This window comes from Mytilus californianus, unplaced genomic scaffold (genome assembly GCF_021869535.1).
Source record: "Mytilus californianus isolate M0D057914Y unplaced genomic scaffold, xbMytCali1.0.p SCAF_3, whole genome shotgun sequence".
NCBI lineage: Eukaryota > Metazoa > Mollusca > Bivalvia > Mytilida > Mytilidae > Mytilus > Mytilus californianus.
The window spans coordinates 48913249-48937678 of NW_026262679.1; the positions used below are offsets into that span (position 1 = coordinate 48913249).

The 24430-nt window shown below is 32.1% G+C and overlaps 1 protein-coding gene across 1 annotated transcript in view; it reads left to right on the top strand.

The window, feature by feature from the left end:
* The window catches only part of LOC127734757 (uncharacterized), a 63474-nt gene extending 40044 nt beyond the window's left edge, over nucleotides 1-23430 (top strand). Inside the window, exons 6-10 of the mRNA XM_052244765.1 lie at nucleotides 12715-12953; nucleotides 13567-13608; nucleotides 17294-17405; nucleotides 18917-19078; nucleotides 19511-23430. Coding sequence (XP_052100725.1) covers nucleotides 12715-12953; nucleotides 13567-13608; nucleotides 17294-17405; nucleotides 18917-19078; nucleotides 19511-19902 — 947 coding nt within the window. The 3' untranslated portion in view covers nucleotides 19903-23430. The remainder of the gene's footprint in view (nucleotides 1-12714; nucleotides 12954-13566; nucleotides 13609-17293; nucleotides 17406-18916; nucleotides 19079-19510) is intronic.
* Nucleotides 23431-24430: the final 1000 nt, after the last annotated feature.

Below are 24430 nucleotides of genomic sequence, written 5' to 3' on the forward strand. Positions count from 1 at the left end.
TAAGGTTTTTTTTCTTTTCGGGTACCTTTAGTTTGGTTTCAGTTTTTCAGTTGTTCATGACTGGTGATATGATATAAACATCATGATTGTCTGAACTTTCCAGCTCAACAGGATTGAGCTAATATAACAATCTTCCACAAGCTTTTACATGATACTTTTTAGCTCACCTGGCCCAAAGGGCCAAGTGAGCTTTTCTCATCACTTGGCGTCCGTCGTCCGTCGTCGTCGTCCGTCGTCGTCCGTCGTCGTCGTCCGTCGTCGTCCGTCGTCGTTAACTTTTACAAAAATCTTCTCCTCTGAAACTACTTGGCCAACCAACCAAGATGGCCACCATGGCTAAAAATAGAACATAGGGGTAAAATGTAGATTTTGGCTTATATCTCTGAAACCAAAGCATTTAGAGCAAATCTGACATGGGGTAAATTGTTTATCAGGTCAAGATCTAACTCCCCGGATATTTCAGATGAATCTGACAACCCGTTGTTGGGTTGCTGCCCCTGAATTGGTAATTTTAAGGAAATTTTGCCGTTTTTGGTTATTATCTTGAATATTATTATAGATAGAGATAAACTGTAAACAGCAATAATGTTCAACAAAGTAAGATCTACAAATAAGTTAACTTGACCAAAATGGTCAGTTGACCCCTTAAGGAGTTATTGCCCTTTATAGTAAATTTTTAACCATTTTTCGTAAATTTTTGTAATCTTTTACAAAAATCTTCTCCTCTGAAACTACTAAGACAAATGTAACCAAACTTGTCCACAATCATAATTAGGGTATCTAGTTTAAAAAATGTGTCCGATGACCCCGCCCACGAAACCAGAGGGCCGACATGGCTAAAAAATAGTACATAGGGAAAAAGGCAGTTTTTGGCTCATATCTCTGAAACCAAAGCCTTTAGAGCAAATCTGACAAAGGATAAAATTGTTCATTAGGTCAAGATCTATCTGCCCTGAAATTTTCAGACCAATCAGGCAACACGTTGTTGGGTTGCTGCCCCTGAATTGGTAATTTTAAGAAAATTTTGCAGCTTTTGGTTATTATCTTGAATATTATTATAGATAGAGATAAACTGTAAACAGCAATAATGTACAGCAAAGTAAGATCTACAAATTCGTCAACATGACCAAATTATCAATTGACCCCTTAAGGAGTTATTGCCCTTTATAGTCAATTTTTTACAATTTTTATAAATTTTGTAAATTTTTGTAAATTTTTACAAAATATTTTCCACTGTAACTACTGGCCCAAGTTCATTATAGATAGAGATAATTGTAAGCAGCAAGAATGTTCAGTAAAGTAAGATCTACAAACACATCACCATCACCAAAACACAATTTTGTCATGAATCCATCTGTGTCCTTTGTTTAATATGCACATAGACCAAGGGAGCGACACAGGCTCTTTAGAGCCTCTAGTTATCGTCGGAAGCAATTATCGAAATTTAGTCATCGAAAGTATATCTAATTACAATATTATATCAGATCTGGCACCGTGCACTCTAGATTTCCGAAGTTAGATTTTTAAACATATATGGAGTATCAAGTATGCTCTAGACCAACTTACCTTGGTGTTGGTAAATGACCTAATTAATGAACAGGATAGTAACTGAAGCAAAACGTAACAATTAAATCATGCTGCCACTGAAGCATTTGCGTGCATTACCTGCATTCAAATGGAAAATATTTAAAATAATCCATTTTAGTCTTCACTTCCGCGTAAAATAGTCCATTTTAGTCTTCACTTCCGCGTAAAAATCTGACAAATAAAACGATCTCTTATCGTCTTTTGTCACAAAACAGTTTAAAGTCATAGGTACACTTCCGGCATTAAGCCTTAAGACAATACATTTTCAGTTTTTTGCGGCTTTGTGAAGGCTGCAGAAGGAAATATAATTGACAAAAGAAGATTTTCATAATTATTCACTCGCCTAAGTTCAGGAATTCTAAATGACGCGTACCTTAGTTACAGAACGAGAAAGCGCGGATTTTTACCCTCTCAAAATATATTCAATCGTTAGATCAAATCGTTGCTTCTAACGAGTTGCATGATAATTGCTCACATGAATTTAATGTCATACGTTTTATATTACTACCATTAGGTCGGAAAGCTATATTTGAAATGTAAAATCACCGTAGGCATCTTTTTTCAAATAGGTAGTGCTTTGGTATCGTCATTATTTATGAAACAATATGATTTCTTAACAGAAAAGATATCTACCGTTAAACTTTATGTCTCTAACAGCAGACAATGTAATTTTCTTTACAATATGACAAGATCTAAATCGCCACTGCCTAGAAAAAGGGATAAGATTGATACCAAAAAGCAAACAGTTGCCACAAACACAAATAATCTAGTTAAAGGACAAACACATTGAGATGTAACTAAAGAAAACCACTGATGAAGTCTTTTACTTGGGACCGCCACATGAATATGAAACCTAAACGTTTTACCGCATAACCTATACCTGTTTTAATCTCATTGGCAATCATATCATATCTTCTTATTTTTATACAAACATATAATAAAAAAAAATCTGGTTCGCCAGACGCGCGTTTCATCTACGTAAGATTCATCATTGGGGCTCGATTAAAAACAGTTGGAAGCCAAAATCATATACGGAGGTGAAGAGTATTATTGGCCGAAAATTCTGGAAAAGTTGTGTCAAATACGGTTATGCAATCTATGCCGGGGGTATAAAAGCCTTTGTGTTACGACTAAATCAGCATTTTAATTCTACAAATATGGCAGACCACAGGTTCGAGTTACAGATACTAAGATTTCTTTGAGTATTATTTTATAAAGTAAGTCGCCTACTGATCCAAACTCAAAGCTGTGGATGATAATTTAAACATAGATATTGAAGATTTTTTTTAAAAAGATGTACAAATTTTGGTTGTTGTAATAATATCTTATTGAAACATAAATTGTCCTAAAATGTTTTAATGATATTGCCTTCAGATAAGCCTATTATGAATTCATCGCTTTCAACCATGATGGTAACTATTTAGCCTGCTGAATAACAAGCGAACCTTAATTTATAACTTGAAAATAATTTTTTGAATTACAAATGGATTCAATCGTTGATTGTACCGTGTAAAGAGCTGAAATTACCAGTGGTGGATCCACTTGGCGAATTCCGAATTTTGGCACAAAACTCATCAAAGATGATGCAATTGATACCTTTGAAATAAAATTTGGCACAAATGATAAATATCCAAAAATACCAAATGGTGCAAAATTACTGTAGACACCATCGTCTAGTATAAGTCGCTTATGATATATTTGTATAAAAATATCACTTTTACAATTTTTTAGCAAAACTAAACATTCGGATATATAACACGAATTAACGGATTTACGCTTCTCACTCTTCTCCACGCGAAATGATGGATGCCACAAGTGAAGCAGGGTCTGTCTACCCTTCCGGAGCACATGCGATTACCCAGAGTTTTTGGTGGGATTTTTGTTGCTCAGTCATTGGTTCTCTATGAAGTGTTATTTCGATTTGTTTGTCTTTTCATCGTCTTTTTTGCCAAGGCGTTGTAAGATTCTGTCCAATTTATGAGTTTTGAATATCCCCTTGGTATCTTCCGCCTCTTGTTTTGACTGTAGGTTATCAGTATGTAATAAGGTTATTATATAAAACAGTACATAAGAATAAAAGTACCTTATAAGGTATGTTTCATTTGCTATGAAAAAAACATTTAATTTGCATATTATATCTAACATGTAAAGAACAATAGATGTTGTTATTACGGTTATTAGTTGTTTTAGTTGCGTGTATTGGTTTCTTATTAAAGATCTGCTTTTATTTGAAAAAAATAAGCTTAATCTAAATTCATATGAAATTGATGCTTAGATATAAATACAATTTAATTTTAAACTTATTTGCCACAAAAAACTGCACAAGCAGATTTGATCTATATGGAAGAACATCTGACATCGACTCAACAGATAAAGTTTTACGGTCACTATCACGAATTGGTTGAATTGGCTACGATAAGTCGGTGACTCAATTCACATTTTATAGTTATTAAGATACAAAAATAGTCGTCTGATCTGTAAAACGGATTGTGTCCTATTTCCGATAGTTACAATTTGACTGAGTGTTGATTTACATTGCGGGTGATACATGCATTGCAGGAGACTCTCCCCCTGTCGACGCCCCCGGTCTCGTTTCTTTTTGAGTTTATTAGATCCCTTCAGCGTTTGTTTCTTACCTTGATTTTTATTTTTTAAATTGATTAATAAGATTTGAACAATGGTAAACTTCTGTTGCCTCTAATTTACAATGAACTGACGAATAACAACATAAAAGCACCATTCTATTGATAAAAAAGAAGAAGAAATTACTGTGTAATATCTAAACCACCTGCTTCAGCATCAAGCACAAAGCATTTATTACCATGTTATGATTTATTATCTTTTCGTTTATAAAGATGATCAACTATCAATAAGAAAAAATTAATACTTCAATATTTATGCATTATAATGCTGTGTAAATATTGATCTCTTTCATTTTATATTATCAAACCCACACTCTTAAATTGGGGCTATATTGCAGTTTCCTTGTTCTTCCGGTCGTTCGTTCGTTCTTTCGTCCGTCCGTTCGTCCGTCCCGTCGTTCAACAAATATTTTCATCCCACTTTTCCCAGAAACTACTGAACAGAATGACTTTATAATTTGTCATCAGCTCAATATTGATGAGTCGTAATTTGGAAGCACTTTTCGGATCTTCCTGTTTCCGAAACTTTTAATTTTCCAATAGGTTGAATGAACTTAAATTTTTTCGTCGAATATTTTTCTCCGAATCTTCTGTTCACATTTGGTCAGTAGCTAGCTCAGCAGTGATGAGTTATAGCTTGAAAACATTTTTAGGAAATGTCAGATAACTACTTGCTGTTTTCAGATTTTTTAATTTTCAATATTTTCAATATGTTTAATGAACTTAAAACATTTGTCACATTTTCGCAGAAACAATTCAACAAATTGCATTCATATCTTGTCAGCAGCTCAATAGTGATAAACTGTAACATGTGTGTGTTTAAAAGAGCTGATAGACACATACTTCCTGTTTTCGGATGCTTTGAATTACGAGTGGGGTATGCTTAGCACCACAACGCTTGCATCATTGTTCAATGTCATTATATAAGGAAAGTGTATTGCCTTGTATCGTTCATTTTGTTGACTAGTATATTTACAGAGTCAAATGTATGGTGTAAGATTATTAATTAAAATATGGTGAAATACATACATCTTCAATTTGCACATTTTTACCAAGATGTAATTTGATTAAGGAGTCAAACATTGTTACAATGTAATTCAACATAAAATAACTTTTCAATATTCTCGACACCCCGTCCAGTGTTTAGTAAACACGGTTTAACATATATATCACAAATAAAGCTTTGTTTGCTCTCAGTAGCTTCAGTAAATATACGATAACGTAACCAGGTGTCATTAGGTTCGGATAGTAGTGGTCTCAAGGTTATATTATCGTATCTTTATCTATGTTGGTTGCATACTGCTCTTCAGAATCCTACCTTTGGTGACGACTCCTCCAATTTTTCTTTATTCGTGGCTAAAAAAATGAAAACGACACTTTATAATTCTCATGTGTCCGATGCGTGTTTCCGAATATTTGAAAGGCACGAATTCATAAGAACAGAGTTAGTTGAAGAGCTGTATGACCTAAAAGTAACTAATATAATAGCCGAATCGAGCTAAGGTCAACTTTGCCTGAGGGAGTAAACGCGAAAGAGAAGACGTCTGTCCGTTTATGGCTTTGAGGTCGTTGATACAAATCAGAATGTAAGAAACTCGTGCTTTATCTATTTTCATAGACTTGGATGTTGCATATGTACCTCCATGACAAATATGACGTCCAATCTGGCAAACAACCACATCATTTTTGTTTGTAAGTTACATTACATAAACTGCTTGATAAAGGAATTAGGTATTGAATATTCATTTGGAAACCCAATATATACTCCATCGACACTTACCATAGAGGAAATCCTGAACAATACTAGGTCTGGTCTATGTTCCGTTGGAATTTCAATCTAAGATGAACAATTTGATCTTCATTCCCTGTACTGGATACCAAAGTTACATAAGTGTCCTTACAAACAACGTTATATTGCTGGCTCTGCCAAATACTCCATACAAACCCCCTTTCTAACTTATTGATGTATATTTTATAAGCAATCAAAACCGGGCTTCAGAGTTATTGTGAAACTACCTTCTATGGGTGTGAATCGGATGTTTACATAAAAATAATTCAGACATCTGTGAGAGTACATACAGTCTTAGTCTCTTTTCTCATTCTTAAAAACAAATTACAGAAATTAAAAAAGAATGATCAACGTAGATACAAATATCTTGTTTGAGGAAGTGATAACTCATTCTTAAAACAAAACATTTTTATTCAAGCAACACTGATATCATCAAGCTGTTTGATTTTTTTAATCGACGACATATCTATAAAGTTTGGAGGACGTGTTTTTCAACAGACAATCGGCATTTCTTACCATGTCGATCTGTTCCTTTATTTGTATACATGAGCTTCTCTAGAAGGATAAAAAATGATTGCACTATCCCATAACATCACTTTCCGTTATATAGATGATGTCCTGTCACTAAAATAATCAAAGGTTTTTAGTTGGGTTTTTTTGCCATGGTATGGTCGGTTTTTCATCGACTTATGATTTTTGAGTGTCCCTTTGGTATCTTTGCCTCTTTTATCTACGTTTTAATTGTAGTTATTCAATCTAAATTAGACCTAAAAAGAGGTGACAATTACGGTTATTTCTAATGTAACGACTTTCTTAGGAGGAAAGCTGAACATTTTTCGGCAGGTTTTATTCATCTTTTAATTTACATACACAAGACATTAAAACTGAAAAGTTGCTTTTCACATAAAGTAAATTACAAGGAAAGAATTTCTTAGGATTCATCAAAAATGATTCAGTCACAGGAAATAATCACTGTTAAATACCTAAAGGACAAAATGTCATTCATCCCTCGTTAACTTGTTCGAATGTTTTTAAAAAAACTCATCAAAGATACAAATCAGTATTAAATTTTTCTTTTTTGCTTAAAAGAAGTCAATTGGCTTGATTGCAAGAAAAATCAATACATTTTTCCCGTTCATAAAATGAACATGATGATTAGACAAATGTCCCCGCACAGCCACGTACCAAACAGTATCATTATTTGAAACCATAAAATTGTCACACAACCAGTACGTACGACCAATAAGCGTTTAGCAGCAATATACCAACATCTCCTGCATATGGGATATACATTTCCCAACTTATTCGGTATTCAAGAGCTTACAGCTGCTACTCAGACTTTATAAAACGTCATCAGTGTCCGAGCAAAAAGTTGATGAACCAGGGTTATGTTAAAGAACATCTCGTCCTTTTTTTTATCGGAAGATACCAAGACCTTGTTGATAAATATTCCGTATCAACTTCACAAATAATACATGATGGTCTTAAAGTATAGATTCTAGGTACTGACGTTGTTTATCATCTTAATTACGTGTTATAATGTTCTCTTTTTTGTCTTTGTATATTTTTAAACTTTAATGTTTAGTCCATTTTTGGTAATATACTTTAAGCGTGGCTCGGTATTTATACATCCCGTCATTGTGTTATTGTTCTATGGATATTTTTAAATTCTTTTCTTTCATTTTTGCTTTTGTACTTCTTCTATAGATTGTCTTTATGTCATTTTGTTTTTCTTTGTTTAAATAGTTATTTGTTTTTATAAGGATTAAGATTATAACACAATGTTGACTGCAGTACCAATTTTGACATTTTTACCTATTATGTCTGTTTGTTTTGCTCACACATTGTTGTCAATATAGTGGAATTCTATGCGACTGTCATATAAGTGAGAGGTTTAGCTAGCTATAAAACCAGGTTTAAACCACCATTTTCTACACAAGGAAATGCCTGTACCAAGTCAGGAATATGACAGTTGTTTTCCATTTGAAGCTTTTGATTTTGCCTTTTGATAAAGGACTTTCCGTTTTGAATTTTCCTTGGAGTTTCGGTATTTTGTTATTTTACTCTTTAGTACATTGAAAGGATAGCCCTGTTCTGACAAAACATTGTGTTGCTGCTGTTTATTTTAACTAGCAACTAAATTTGCATAGATGAACCTTTGCTGAATGAGAAATACATATAGACCATTTTGAGTCAAAATTTACTTGTGACTTCTGGAACGTCATGTACCACTACAAGTTTTAAACATTGGTTGAAAAAAGGCATATAGAAAGATGATACCTGTACAGTTTATGATATAACCTGTATTTAAGCTTGAGGTAAAATATTTAGAGGGCTGTGAAATTTGAAAAAAAGGTTGAATATATAGGGGTTTTTAAATTGGTGATATGACACCTAAACCGAAGTATTGTACATGTGTTCGTTAGCTCAGAAATCAACAATAATTTAACTAAAAAATTACTAGTAAAACTTCTATAAATGCTGTTTAAACTGAACATTATTCGAAAGATTATAAACAAATTGATTGTAATTTTTAAGCTTTTATATACAAATATAATTGTTTGTCGATTGCTTACTCCTTTGAATATATTTTCTATCTGTTTTGACGAATCTAGACATGATGAAACAAAATTTAAGGGAAACATATTTATGTCACAAGGTGAGGGTAGATGTGAAAGTAAATACAGAAAAGTGCATCGGACACATGTAATTTATAAACCGTTGTTTTCATTTTTCATTACTTAAAGAGGAGAACCCAATCTAACTTTATTTTATCATAGAACATGTAGAATTGCAGTTTAGAGCAAATTTAAGGCATTTACAATTTGGTTACATATTCACAAATAAGCCACAATATTGTTAGAACCTCAAAGTACGAACATTAAGTTGTTATACCGTGAATTTTATTAAAGATTGGAAGATCTTTGAAAAAGCAGATGAGCAAGGTATTCATAAATAATCTTTTTTCAAGGCATTGATGCCTCCACAATATACTATGGTAAATACCTATGTTCAACCTCGTATTGATCGTAAAAGGAGAAGATTTTAACCCTTAAATAATAAAATCATAAAGTATTATAATCGTTCAAACAAGAACATCAAGCCTTTATAAGAAATTACCCTGGAAGAGATCCGTAATGATATAGAAGAATTTTTCTTAGTTATTTGTTTAAATTCTTCACGATTTTGCATTCAGGAAAAAGATACTCCAAACTGTCCTTAATATAAAGAAACTAATACCGAATGTATGTACTTTAAATAAAACGTTGTTTTTATTGAAATATTTCCTTTTCGTCGTTCTATCATTCATACAGCCATAAAAAACAACAGCAAATCACATTGGCTTATTCTCATGTTGAACTGGCAATGACGATTATTGATCGCATCATTTATGATTTCTTGATATTAGTTCTGAATTTTAAATAAATTGACATTGTCTTTCAGTCATATTAATTTTCGTTTGCATATTCACTTAGCTATGTAACTACACACCATAGGAAACAGTCTCCTTGTGCATTGATTTCTTATTAATTGGCGGACAATAAAATGTATTGATATCGTGAAAGCAGTATTAAGTCATAGTATGGGAGACGTTTGAATTTATAATATTATTTTCAATCGTGAAACTCAAGAAGATACCATATAATTTCATGAACAATCGTCTACCAACATATTTGGTTTGCATGTTCTTAATGAGAATTGGTACGCCTTTTATATGAGTCTTAATGCCGTTTATATGTAAACAAAAAAAATCATTTCTGGTATCAGGCCCCATTCAGGACTCCGACAGAAACATTGAAAAAGTCACAAAAAAGTCATATACATATAAAATCTGTAATCTTCATTGATTTTATTTATTTCGGTGGTTTTGATATTAAAATTTGAAAAGATGTTTAACTTAAACTTTGGCCTCTTTTTCGAACAAAGATTAAAAACAAATGTCAGGGCGACTGTTTTGGCAACCAGGTGGCCTGTGTATTATGATCGAACATATGATATTTACACTACGTTTTTCCCAAAAATCACTCTCATATTTAGGCATTCCATTCAAATGATATTCATGGATGAAAGCATTATTCATGTAATATCAGGACAAATAAAAAATCCTCGGGGTTCAATAAGGTTTGTGCGGCAGCGTAAAGTCGTCATTAGTGCTCTAGTTAGGATTTAAACAAAGAGGCACATTCCAGAACTTGTTTTTCTCAAGGAATTAATTTACCTAATACACATTTACACGAAAGATGTATTTTTGTTTCGTCTCAGTATGGGAGACATAGGTATTACTATCCGGCGGCGGCGGCGGTGGCGGCGCAAACTATTTGTATAAAGCTTTATATTTCAGAGGGTAGAAGTCCTGGATGTTTCATATCTTTTATGCAGATACCTTATGTTACGAAGTTTCCATCTGTCATATGTCCATTGCCCTTGACCTCATTTTCATTGTTCAGCGACTGCTTGAAAAAAAATTGTATTTTTTTTGTCATGTGAATTTCTCACTTAATATGAGTAAAAAGATAACTATATTTGGTATATGGGTTGCTTGCAACGTCTACATGTCCGCCAGAGAGAGTTTACTTGACCTCAACCTCATATCATGGATCAGTGATTAAGGTTAAAGTTACGTGAGTAGGTCCGTTTCTCAAATACTATAATGAGTAGGTCAACTATATGTGTTGTATGGAATGATTGTTATGGGTACATGTCAGTCTGGCAGGTTTCATCTGACCTTGACCTCATTTTCATAGTTCATTGGTCAATGTTAAGTTTTTGTGTTTTGGTCTGTTTTTCAAGTACTATAAGCAATAGGTCAACTATATTTGGCGAATGGAATAATTGTAAAAAGTAAAATAACAAAAATACCGAACTCCAAGGAAAATTCAAAACGGAAAGTCCCTTATCAAATGGCAAAATCAAAAGCTCAAACACATTAAACGAATGGAAAACAACTGCCATATTTCTGACTTGGTACAGGCATTTCCTTGTGTAGAAAATGGTGGATTAAACCTGGTTTAATAGCTAGCTAGACCTCTCACTTGTATGACAGTCGCATAAAATTCCATTATATTGACAATAATATGTGAACAAAACAAACAGACATAATAGCTAAAAATGTGAAAAAAAAGATGTATTGCAGGTATCATCTGACCTTGACCTCATTTTTATGGTTCATTGGTCAATGTTAAGTTTTTGTGATTTGGGGGGTTTTCAAATACTTATAGGAATAGTTCAGCTATATTTGGTGTCTGGAACAATTGTAAGGTGTACATGTCTGTCTTGCGGGTATTATATGACCTTGACCTCATTTTCATGGTTCATTGGTCAATGTTAAGTTTTTGTGTTTTGGTCTGTTTTTCAATTACCATACGCAAAAGATTAACTATATTTGGTAAATAAAAACAATTGTAAGGTGTATATGTCTGTCTGACAGGATACATCTGACCTTGACCTCATTGTCATTGACCTTTAAATATGTTATTTTTATGTGAAACTTTAAGTAAAACCTTTATCTTTAAGACTTTCAACATGAAATAAATGGTCAGTAAAGCAGGCGAGACATTTCAGCGTGTGCACTCTTGTTTTTTAAGTGTTGTTCATAAACCTTCCAGTTCATTATCAAATGAATATATATAAAAGCAAGAACAAGCCCCGTCAAATATCGGTTTATATTGGCTTCTAGTAAGTGTTCCACAAGTGTTTCTTTCTGTCCTTTCAACCAGTTCCTTGACTACTATTATAAAACATATTATTAGACTTTTCAATAAGTAAAAATAGTGGGATTAATTATTTTGTGAAGTTTAAAAAACTTTATGGATGTTTTAGATAAATTTAGAGCTTTTAATTCGGTTGGCAGTTTTGTATATTCGACTGTCTGTACTACATTTCCACACAATCTAATAAAACGGAAGTTTTCATATTTAATCGAATGGTCCTTCGAAAAATCTGATTAAAGAAGTAAAAATCATTTTCTGCAACTCATATGAAACTTTCTTTAATGAAAAGGAGAAATATTCTAGATATAATACTTCAATTGTGATAGGTTGTTTTATGCTGCAAATCGTTCCTTTCTTAACATTAAATATTGGAAACCTTTAGCAAATTTTTTTTATAGATACAAATATTTGTTTCGAGTTGATCGATCTTTTATATGGCTTACAGCAGCCTTTTTACAGCAAATCAAATAGTTTCAGCAGTCGTTCTCATAATTGTGGCTTATGCCATTTTGTGTTTTAATTTTGATTGATTTTTTTAAAGGGTGAGATTTTAGAGTTCATCGCAAGGTGTAGTTTCAGCAGTCGATCTCATAATTGTGGCTTATGCCATTCTGTGTTTTAATCTTGATTGATTTTTTTCAAAGGGTGAGATTTTAGAGTTCATCGCAAGGTGTAGTTTCAGCAGTCGATCTCATAATTGTGGCTTATGCCATTTTGTGTTTTAATTTTGATTGATTTTTTTAAAGGGTGAGATTTTAGAGTTCATCGCAAGGTGATTTAAGTGGAAAAGAACGCTTCCAAAGCAGAACCATTTTAGGGTCACCAAAATCTAAAATGTTTTCATAGTTCGCCTTATGATTTAGAACAAAATGCTTCATTTTTTATTTGAATGATATTTGCACAGAGATTGATTACAATACCTTTTTTTTGTCTTCTATCTATTATAGTCATTATTGTTATTATTATGTGATTATTTTTATTTTAGATCATTTTCGGCTGTTTTCTGGAAACTGGGACCAGTACATTGAATGTTTATTTATAAAAGAGACAAATTCAATACAGATTTTCATTGAAATACCTCCTAATGATTTTAAAATGACATTATTCGATATAAGCATATTTGATGATTTTCAATTAGATATAGCCAACATTAACATTAATTCAAGCATGTACAGTATTCATCGTGATCAACTTCATCTTTTCACCAATGGTTACATTTCTACGGTAAGTTCATAAGGTGATGTTATAGATAAAAGTCAGTTCGAGTAAAAAAATATTAATATTTTACCACCCGCAAACGAGCACTCTTGTCATATTGAGAGTTCATCTTTAGGTAAGAGATATACAAACGGAGGATATGGAATAATAAAAAAAACAAAAGACAAAGACAACAATGTACAAGCAACAATGTCATATTGCTAGCCCCCAATCAATCCTTGTCACATCTGTATAGCGATGAATTGTTTACGATTGCAACAATTGCTGTTTAAGTACGGATATATTTCACCAGGAACGTCCAGAGCTTAAAGATAGTCCAGCTTATAAAATGTAAAAACATGAAGACCTTTATAACCAAAATAAATCTAGGAATTACCAAAACCAAAGTTGGGTCGATTTTGCCTGAAGTTTAGTTTTTATCAAACTTTACAAAATTTATCAGCTGAAAAGTTATCAAAATGTGAGCAAACAAAGATTTTGATACCACATATGTACATATATATACCAGTACAATGTATATATCTTTCGGTATCATATTTTCAACAAAACAATAGAGCTACATCAATTTCTACTCGTACACCTTGAATTTAACCTATCTGAATCGCTATTTTTGTTACAGAATTACAGTATTACGAAATCAGTAGAATTTATTGAAGTATGGGTAAGTTATTACATTATACTGTAAACCAACTAATTTTCGCGAGCGATTTATTTCCGCCACTTTCGCGAGAATAAAAATAACGCAAATTTAAATCGTCGCGAATATGTGAAACTTGGATCAACCCTTTTATAAAAAATATATCACGAAAATAAGAAGATCGCGAAGTTCGCTGGAAATATCTTAACGCGAAATAAAATATGCGCGAAAATAAGTTGGTTGACAGTATATAGAAATAATGGAATGAAATTTTACAACAATTCCAGTGGCAGTTTAATTGTTTAATCTACTGTTATTTAAACGAAGGAATGGAATTATCTCAACCTATCTTGTTTTCTTTAGTTTTTGTATATACATGAGAAGCTGGTTCAATTACCGGGTAAAATCCTGATAGCCCTGAGCCCAGGCAATACGCTTTACTGTCGTCTATTGATCTATGTCTTCCGTGGTAGAAACAAGCCGTATTAAAGATTTAATTTATACGGTATTTTATATCTCGGACTTGTTTTTAATAACACCCATCGCCCTGAACATGCATGTAATATTTGCCTGGACGTTAAGCAACCAACAATCATTCAATCAATAACACCCATGTCGTTTATAGGTTGATGAATATATTAAGATAATCTAAGTATATATTTATATTGTAATAAAGTAGCCTGAATGATTCAAAAAGTGTTAAATGATTGTGTCAAATTACATTTCAAATAATGTTAGTAGTGAAGTCGGATATACAGATCTAAGTCTGGATGCTCGTATAACATCTTCCATAAGTCAGGTAGAGGTCAGGTACAGAAATATATTGCTTGTCTCCAACAACGTTGCCTGCAGTAGCAATATTAATACACTACTTCCTTATTTACATAGAAGTATCATTTATCAGCAAAAAGTTCAGGTTTTGGCAATTAAACTAGAACAAGAGGCTGTCAAAGTGACAGCAAACCGAATTTTTCTGCATGAAAATGATACTAGTATTTGCAAATCTGGACCCCAAAACAGGATAAAAACAAATAATTGAATTTTTGTAGGGTTCAGAAATGGAAAGGCCAAAATCAATCTAAGTATCGCTTTTCCCTACATAAAGGTGTACAACTCAACAACGATAAAAGCTAAAATCGTGAAAATCGATTTAGACCTTCATTTAGTAACAGAAAACAACATATCTAAATTTGAAAAGTTTTCGTCAAAGAGTTTTCAAGTTATTGCACAGACAACGGTCTTAGTATCACTTTTCGCTACTTAAAGGTCCACAACTCAACAACGATAAAAGCTAAAATCGTGAAAATCGAACTTGACCTTCATTTAGTCACAGGAAACAACATATCTAAATTTGATAAGATTTCGTCAAAGAGTTTTCAAGTGATTGCATAGACAACGGTCTAAGTATCACTTTTCGCTACTTAAAGGTCTACAACTCAACAACGATAAAAGCTAAAATCGTGAAAATCGAACTTGACCTTCATTTAGTCACAGGAAACAACATATCTTAATTTGAAAAGATTTCGTCAAAGCGTTTTTAATGAACGGACAATGTTTTGCAGCTGCCCGCCCGCCGGCCGTACATCCCCAAATCAATAACCAATGTTTTCCTTCGGAAATCCGGTAAAGCTGACAGTTAACCGGATTTTTTAACATTAATTTGTATCCTGGCATTTTTCAATATCACAAGGAACATAACTCCTGAACGGTAAAAGTGACAATCACCAATATTGAACTTGACCTCCATTTTGTCATCAGTAACGTAACAACATATTGAAATTTGAAAAGCTTTGGTTGAACGGTCCATGAGTTAAAGCACGGACACGACCGGAAACACCAATTTTCAATCTTTCAAGAAACACAACTCCTGAACGGTGAAAGTGAAAATCGTCAATATCAAACTTGACCTCCATTTTGTCATCAGTAACAACATATTAAAATTTGAAAAGCTTTGGTTGAACGGTTCATGAGTTAAAGCACGGACACGACTGGAAACACCATTTTTCAATCTTTTAAGAACCACAACTCCTGAACGGTGAAAGTGAAAATCGTCAATATCAAACTTGACCTCCATTTTGTCATCAGTAACAACATATTAAAATTTGAAAAGCTTTGGTTGAACGATTCATGAGTTAAAGCACGGACACGACTGGAACCACCATTTTTCAATCTTTCAAGAACCATAACTCCTGAACGGTGAAATTGAAAATCGTAAATATCAAAATTGACCTCCATTTTGTCATCAGTAACAACAAGCTTTGGTTGAACGGTTCATGAGTAAATGCACGGACACTGTTTGGCAGCCGCCCGCCCGACCGCCCGCCGTACATCCCCAAATCAATAACCGATTTTTCCTTTGGAAATCCGGTTAAAAAGACAAGATAGGACGACGATTCATATATTAGATACTCCTTGCGGGCGTTAGTCCACATAGATGTATCTAATTTACACCAAGATATTATTTTCAATGCAGAATGATAGTTTTCAAAAATTTAATCTTTAGTATTATTGTAGATGGAAGTCTAAATTAAAATCGATAGAATTTTTTGGTATTTTGCCAAAATGTAGTTTATATCATATTTGATCAAACGACTGGGTCATGGGGCTTTTTTCAAGCTATAGGTTGTGCAAAATTGTCAGATTTACATGGATAATCCAATTTTGTGTGAAAGAAAGAAAACTAAACAATACAATTTTAAGATCAGATTCTATAAGATAGCTCTTGTAATCTGAAGAAATAAAAAGAAAAATTAGGGTCACGGGGCTCGTTTTCTTGCTTCAAATCAAAATAAGTAAATTCACTACACATTCCTAATAAACGTTACATTATCTGAGTTATCTCCCCTTATATGACGAAGTTGAAAAAATATTATGTTTTTGTAAAAATAAGATGAAAAACATAATTTTGCTTCATTTAGATGAAAAGTTATACTAATGAATTTCATTCCTCTCTCAAAATGTGCACATTTAATCAAAGATCTAGACCGACTTTTTTTCTGCTATTTAACAATCCAATTTGGTGAAAGACTACCCATATACCATAAATATACCATCTGATTTCCTTTAAGACAATAAGTTTGAAATTTTCTGCCTATGTTTCGGTGTAATTGTGTACTAGAATGAATAGGTTTGTGTTAGTGAGTAAGATTTCAAAAATGCTTTCCTCTTTGACATAAAGTCAGTAAGCAAAGCTATAGTTTCATTCACCAATCTAGATAAATTGATGTCATTATTGATATGCTATCATAATGCCATAATGCATTTTTAATATTTTTTATAATGCTTGTCTTATTATGAATTAAACCTTTCTGTCAGAAATTACATGTGTGGCACGTATTTGATATTGTGGTTTTTCAATCATTTGAACTGTATTCCAAAAGCACAATCAGCAGTCTACGATTTTTACCCTTTCAACTAAAATTCATATCAGCTGAAATTAATTTATACATGTTCAACTCTTTGCTTTTACAGTACATTTAAAGATTGTTATTACTTATATGAGATTTTTTTGTAATACATTATAAGATAGATGCAATATAAATCATGGAAATTTTATTAATAGTCACAATTACTTAAATGGTAAAAATCCGAACTAACAATTAAACACATAAAGTCACTAAATTGTAGGAATACATTCAATTATACTTCTTAGTGCGAATTAATACAATATCATTTAGAAGTTTTTACTGCTCTTTTTTTTTCATTCCAGGTAACGCCAGTAGACATTTATGGTTATTCTCCGTCCAAATGTTTATGTCATCTGAGAGACCGACATTGTGTGCCGTGTAGAACAGCAACGACGAAATGCTCTGTCGGTAAAGGTAATTAATGATAATTTTAGTATTTGGCCCGAATTAAAAATGACTATGTATTATCTTAGAGCATCATCATTGGTACAATATTTCAAGGTTTGTGTTTTCTATCATGATTTTCTTGTTAGAGGGTTGCTGCTTTCAGTGAAGTTATTAGACCAACAATTTTAATTGTAAAGTTGAAGTCATACTTTCGAAAGTTTCCCGGACGCCATCATCAATGGGTTTACCGTTATGTAATATTTGTGTCACATATGACAAAAGAAAGATGAAAGATACCAAAGGGACATTCAAACACATAAGTCGAAAACAAACTGACAACGCCATAGCAAAAAACGAAAAACGACGAAAAGTCAAACAACGTTACACAAACCACAACATAGAAACTAGAGACTGAGCAACACGAACCCCTCCAAAAACCGGGGGTGATTTCAAGTTTTCCGGAAGGGATATATTCTTCATGTCGTAGCCACATCCTATCCTTTCTTCCTCGAGTGTGCCATCAACGAATGTGACTTATCATCAGTAGGTGAAGGGAATAATCATGAAGAAAAACACATCAAATGAAATACATTCGTTAATAACAAAAATTGAAGGACAATGATGGATGTGTCAATAGACTTCTTTTTTTGTAATAAAAAATTACTGAAAAGATTATTGATACAAAAGAGGGCATTAAAACAATAAATCAAAAGACAGTTAACATCATGGCCAATAGAACATAGAGGAAAACACAGAACGGTCCTATAAACACATCCTATCGAAATATTCTGTCTTTTAAATAAAGATAAAAGAAATCAACCGCCTTTAAAATTGGGGGTTTACAAAAGTGCTCGAAAGGATTGAGAAGTTCCTGTCCTTACTGATGACACCCATCGATAGGCTCCCGTTAAAATCCGTTGATAAGTCATAATGGCTGATATGGCATCATACAATTCCAAAGTTCTGCCCTAAGACATTACCAAATTTATAAACCATAGGTACATGTAAATTCTCCAACCATAAATGCCTGACCTAATATATGCTTGACATGAAAACATGGTTTTTCAAGATCAATAAGTGCCAAAACCTTAACTGATAGCAAAAGCAACACGAAACGGTTTACGAAAAACTAAAGGTGATGTTGTGTGCTCAGGGTTAAGATGTTCCTCCTTCAAAATGGACATCTGTCATGCTTGTTTAAAAAAGTCTGAAATAAAATTAAGAAATTTAATGCTTACGAATCTATAGGGGGTTTCCACGTGACAGTATTATACCAATCACATCGTCACTAATTTACACGGATGCGGTGAGACTTCATATACAGATACTACCGGAATGGTGCAACATAAAACTGAAATGTTCACGATAAGGAGATACTGCATACACGTTTACTAGTATGTGAATATGATTTGTTCAGATTATAGATTAGACATCAATGTCATGATTTCGAATGGGACCACAGTTACTATTATATTTAGATATGTAGTTTTCTTAACTTGTATGATTTCTTGTTAGTGGATTCTTTCATCTTTTTACAGAGATCATTGAAGCTTTACATCACAATGATTCGACAAAAGATTGGAATTCATTGAAAAATGGAAAGACAGATCTAATCGCATGGTTATGTGTTGGGGGTTTATTAACGCTTGCATCTATTTGTGCCTTCGTAGTATTCAGAAAGCAATATGGCTCATGTTCAGGTAAACTACATTAAATAATTGCCATGTTATTGTTTTACTGCAAAATAAGAAAATAATTTTTAATTTAATTTTGACAATATATTTAACTAGGAACTACTCAAGGGTTTATTAAAAACCACTCAAAATTTCAACAAGTTGAATTCACGTTTTTCTATATGTGACATTTTTTTCTTATTTCAATGTTCATCCAATTTTGGATATTCAATCATTTAAGTTTCATTCATTAATACAAGGATTGAAATTCAGATATTTACAAATTGGAAAATGACATATTCATACATAATGGATGGAAGTTGACATTCCAAAAATAGAACAAAACCTATTCCCTATGGAAACATTGTTAGAGATCGTTAATGCACTGTTTCTAAATAATGATCTGTTAAAAGAACAAATGTGTCATACGTTTTCAATGATGCAATTATTATATTTCAGATGTATCAAAATGTATATCTTCGGAAACAAGTCATCCTCAGACAAATTTAAACAATGAACATGTTAGTATTGCTGAAGTATCTGAATCTGATCATGTTATACCAAATGAGACTGACAATAATGGAACCAGCAGAGAGAGTAATGAAGAGGCTTTTCCTTTAGTTGACTCATATAGTCTACCACGAAGTCATTCGGACATGAAAGAAATGATGGAAACTTACTTTAGTTTTATTCCACCGGAAACTAGCTCGGAGATGTCAAAGGCAATTAGTGAACAAATGGTCGATATTAATCGTGAATTTCTTCCAGAGAATACTTGCGAGTCAAATGAAAATAACGAAGATCCGGATTTCACTCATGAAGCGAAAAGTCTTAGCGATGAGAGCATTTAAATCACACTAAATCCGCACTGTTTTGATTTGAATGCAGTAGTCACAGATGAAAAAAAAGTTGTTATTTAACATATTTCAATTAGTATTTACTCCACGAAAAGAAGCATTCCTATCTCTCAAACTTAATTACTTATATATTTAAGGAGCAAGCTTAATATTATAAGGTTTGACGAAGCGTTTTCTGTAAATTTCTGCATTTAAAACCTCATACTTCGAACTTGTTGTGGCAAATCAATGAAGCCATGGAGCTAAACTGAACTAATTTTCTAAAGGAAATAAATACATATAGACTATAAAATTGAAACACAAAAGTAACGATATTTAACACAAGATATAAGTTTGTATTTATCTTACTGAATAGACAGAAGTGGATCTAGAAACATTCAGTTATTTACTTGCGAAACAATTGTGGGGAAGGGGACCAATTCCAACATTTGTCTACTAAGCGTGTCTTAATTACTACATTGAGTTTCCTCCTAAACAAAAGTGTGTATAGTTAAGCTCATAAATAATAAACTATCCCTTTAAATCTAGAATGTGGTCCCTTAAATATAAGATAAAAAGAAGTCTGTTTTATACGATTGGATTTGATTTGATTTATGAATATTAATCATGCTGTATGGTATTTATGTGTAACTGACGTATCATCTTTTATTCGAAACCATGCATTACTGTGATGTTTTAAAAATCTTCTTTAAAGCAACAACACCCGTACGGGCAATTATACCTTATTTCATTTTGATGACCTAAAATACAGCCATGCTAATAGTCTTTACAGCTTATTGTCGAGTAATGATCGTTTTCAATTCCTTGTTCTCCTTGTGAAATACGAGACTTTGGACCAATTGCATAAGATATAGGATTTATTGATTTATGAAGTTTAGTGTGTCTTTTGTAAAGATGCGATCGCTTAAGCTTCTATATTTGTAATTTATATTAAAACAGAAAAGACTTAAGAATGGGGCAAGTTAATCCTGCGCGGCGGTTCATAGTGTATACAATATCCATCTTACATATGCTTCATTTCAGAGCTATGACCTAAACAGCTTAAAATTGGAAATTACTTATCAAACAAAATCGTTTGAATGATACTTGATGTAACTTTCTCTTGCCAACGTTTAATTATATAAAATCTTATTTGACATCTGTATTACTGTCACGTTATACAAATAACAGACTTTGATGAGGATGGTGGTATATTATTACATCAATGTTTTACATGATTATTGTTTTATACACTGGCAGCTGTATATATGCATCAACGATATTTGTTTACTGTAGCACAATTATATTTAATTAGTTTTCTAAGGTTGCTGATTATATGAGTAACATGATTTGCGATGTTACTGTATTGTTAATTTCTATTTTCATTTTGGTATTCTTAGAAATCATAATCAGTGTATTCAATGACAGATTGAACTGTATCCAAGTTAAACATGCCAACAACATTGTACAAAATTTGTGAATGTATATCATGTGGAAAATGTTGAAAATATATTTTTATAAAGACTTTTTTCTGAACGAGAACTTATTAAAGCTACCCAATGGCAAACCAGGGAATACAAAACAAATTGATAATAGTTGAAGTTTCGAAAATGTTAAGTTTGATAATAAAAAAAAATTTAAAGGCAAGGAACAGCAACAAAAGCACCTTTCCTTCATTATATAGGTTATTATTTTAAAGTTTTTCTTCAGATTACTTATCCCCTTTTTTTTCTGTTACGAGTATTGCCAATCGTCATGTGTATGCTAGTTCTTTAAATCCTTTAGATGTATATACATTACGATCAAGACATCAGTATACTTTGATATAATTCATCAGTCAGAAACATGAAATCCAACTGTTTTATCTTTTGTTATTAACAGTGCTTCACCTTTTGTTTTTATACAATACAGGGCATTAGTAATTATAACTTAAACTATTATGAAAGAAATACCGTTTTTTATTTTGTATCATGGGTTTTTGATTTAAATCTGATTCATAATGAATCTTTACGAACAGTGGCATTAATCCCCATGAAGCAGTCTTTTAAAAATCATGTTTAAGTAATTTTATTTTGAGAAGTAATATTTGTATGTATAGTATTTTTTTGTAAGTATTGTTTAACCTCTTAATCATTTTGTTAATCGTTTTAAATGTAAAAAAATCTTTATTGAGAAACTACCACATGCTTATATGATGCTTATTTCGTTATAGTTGTATTCAACCGTACAACACAATCAGTTAACTTTCCACTTATTATAATTTTATGTCATGACACTTATATTTACATAAATGTTTATTAGTCCCTTACCTGGGAAGTCGAAGGGGCCTATAGGTTTGCACTCCGTCTATCCGTCCGTCAGTCTGTTTTGAAAAGTATCCGTTATGTTTAATTCTTTTGATTATATATTTGGTATTAAGTCATAACATTGAAGTAACAGTTCTTTTCGGTTGACGATTTTTGCGGAAGTTGTGGCCTTTTGACATAAATAATTTCTTCAAAATATCGGTAATTGACTATGTATTGTTTTACCTAAGCTCTAGGAAGAGGACTTCAATAATGTTGTTATAACTTGTGTCCAATCCCTTTTGCTACTTTTGCAAATAAAATATGTTTAAACTAAAAACCCAAACTCTGTATTTCTTATTTCAAACTAGTAATATGTAACAAAAAATTAATATCATGTTTTAGGTGAAAATACTTGCATCAGTTCCTTCTTCAATCGTTGTGATTGTATTTCAGATATTTTTACTTTTTCTGTAGATAACAAATGTAATCGAACTATTGATGACGTTGAAGCTTACATGTTTCTTCGATTTCACACAGGTCGAATAAAGATTTTAAATGTTTTTTTGTATATGAATAATTAACATAAAATGAATTACGTTTTGGTATAGAAAATAAGATAAAAACTAAATATAAAAAACATGACATAGACCTAATTGGGATAAAAGATGCATTATATACAATGTGCATTAGGGCACTACAGATGATACTAAGGATACTAAGGATTTTCTACCTCAATAATAAATAACCTTAACTGTTCCTGGATGATCTTTAACTTCATACTTTGTTTGGCCTTTTAACTGTTTTGATTTGAGCGTCACTGATGAGTTTTTTGTAGACAAATCGCGCATTTGGCATACAAAATCATAAGCCTGATATCTTAATTTGTTTTGGTTATCAAAATAATTTAAACAAAATGAATTACGTTTTGGTATAGAAAATAAGATCAATCTAGATAAATATATAACATTACATAGACCTAAGAGATAAAAGATGCATATCATACAATGTGCATTAGGGCATTAAAGAGGAAAGATTTCATATATTTCTCAGGAATAATATTTTTCCATGATTTTAACCGACATTTGTTTGACAGTTGTTTTGATTGTCAATAATTCCACATTAAATCCTTATTTTTTTATATCATGTTTATAATATTTTTATTATGTATTTTGGATAATGGTGATATCGACAATCAATATGTATTAACGTTTAATGTCTTGATATTATTTTCAGTAGTAAAAGTGAATAAGAAAGCTTTAAGCTCTTTTTATTTATTGATTTAATACAAAGCGCCTTACTTATAAATGTGATGGAGAATGTAAGTGTTTATCTGTTTTTCAGAAGTTTGTTTGTTGACTGAAAAATTATGATGGATGAACAGTAAAGAGTGTTGTTGCCTTTATTGTGTAAACTATGATCTTTAAGATTTCTTCAAATAAAACGAAATGACAAATCCCTACTTAGCAAAATGTTGACTACTGTATGAAAGGATTTATTCAAGCTGAATAAGTTAACATTTATTTTTTTACAGGAAATAAATTATAGCTATATTTCAAAACTAAAAATAAAGGGTGTTAACTTTTGTGTTTATGAAGTGAGCTGCTACCGCAGCAAGACTTTTAAATCCGTTAATTATATGTTGTAAAAAAACCTCACTTACTTATTCTTCTACATTTAATTATAAGAATAGGCAGTCTAAGAAGACACCATTGAAAAACTTTGACGGAAAAAGTTTAACAAATCCGAATGGTTTTATTTGAACAAGATTAATGACAGTTGAAATATTAAGTTTTTATTTCAATTACAATTGAACTTTTTATATTAATTCGAGATTTCAGTTATGTTGATCTGTAATATACATTTGTATCTTATAAACTTGACCAGCTTCTTAAAATTAGTTATCATAGAGGTAACTAAGCGTATTCCACAAACGAATTTTTTATTCAACTAATCGAGACTAAAGGGGGTGTTCTATGATATAAAAAAAGTTTAAACACTTCTTTTCAAAGTCGAGAAGTCGTCCTGAATATGCATGAAATATTTGCCACTGGACGTTCAGCAACCAACAATCAATCAATCAATCAATCAAAGTCGAGAACCTTGTCTGTGGTTTTCTTTTGTTAATAAGTGTCAGACCACCATTTAACCCACTCCAATTTAGAACGTATGTAAAAAAAAACAGCCATGACAAAAAACGAAAAACGACGAAAAGACAAACAGTACAAAAAACACAAGAAAGAAAACCAAAGACTGAG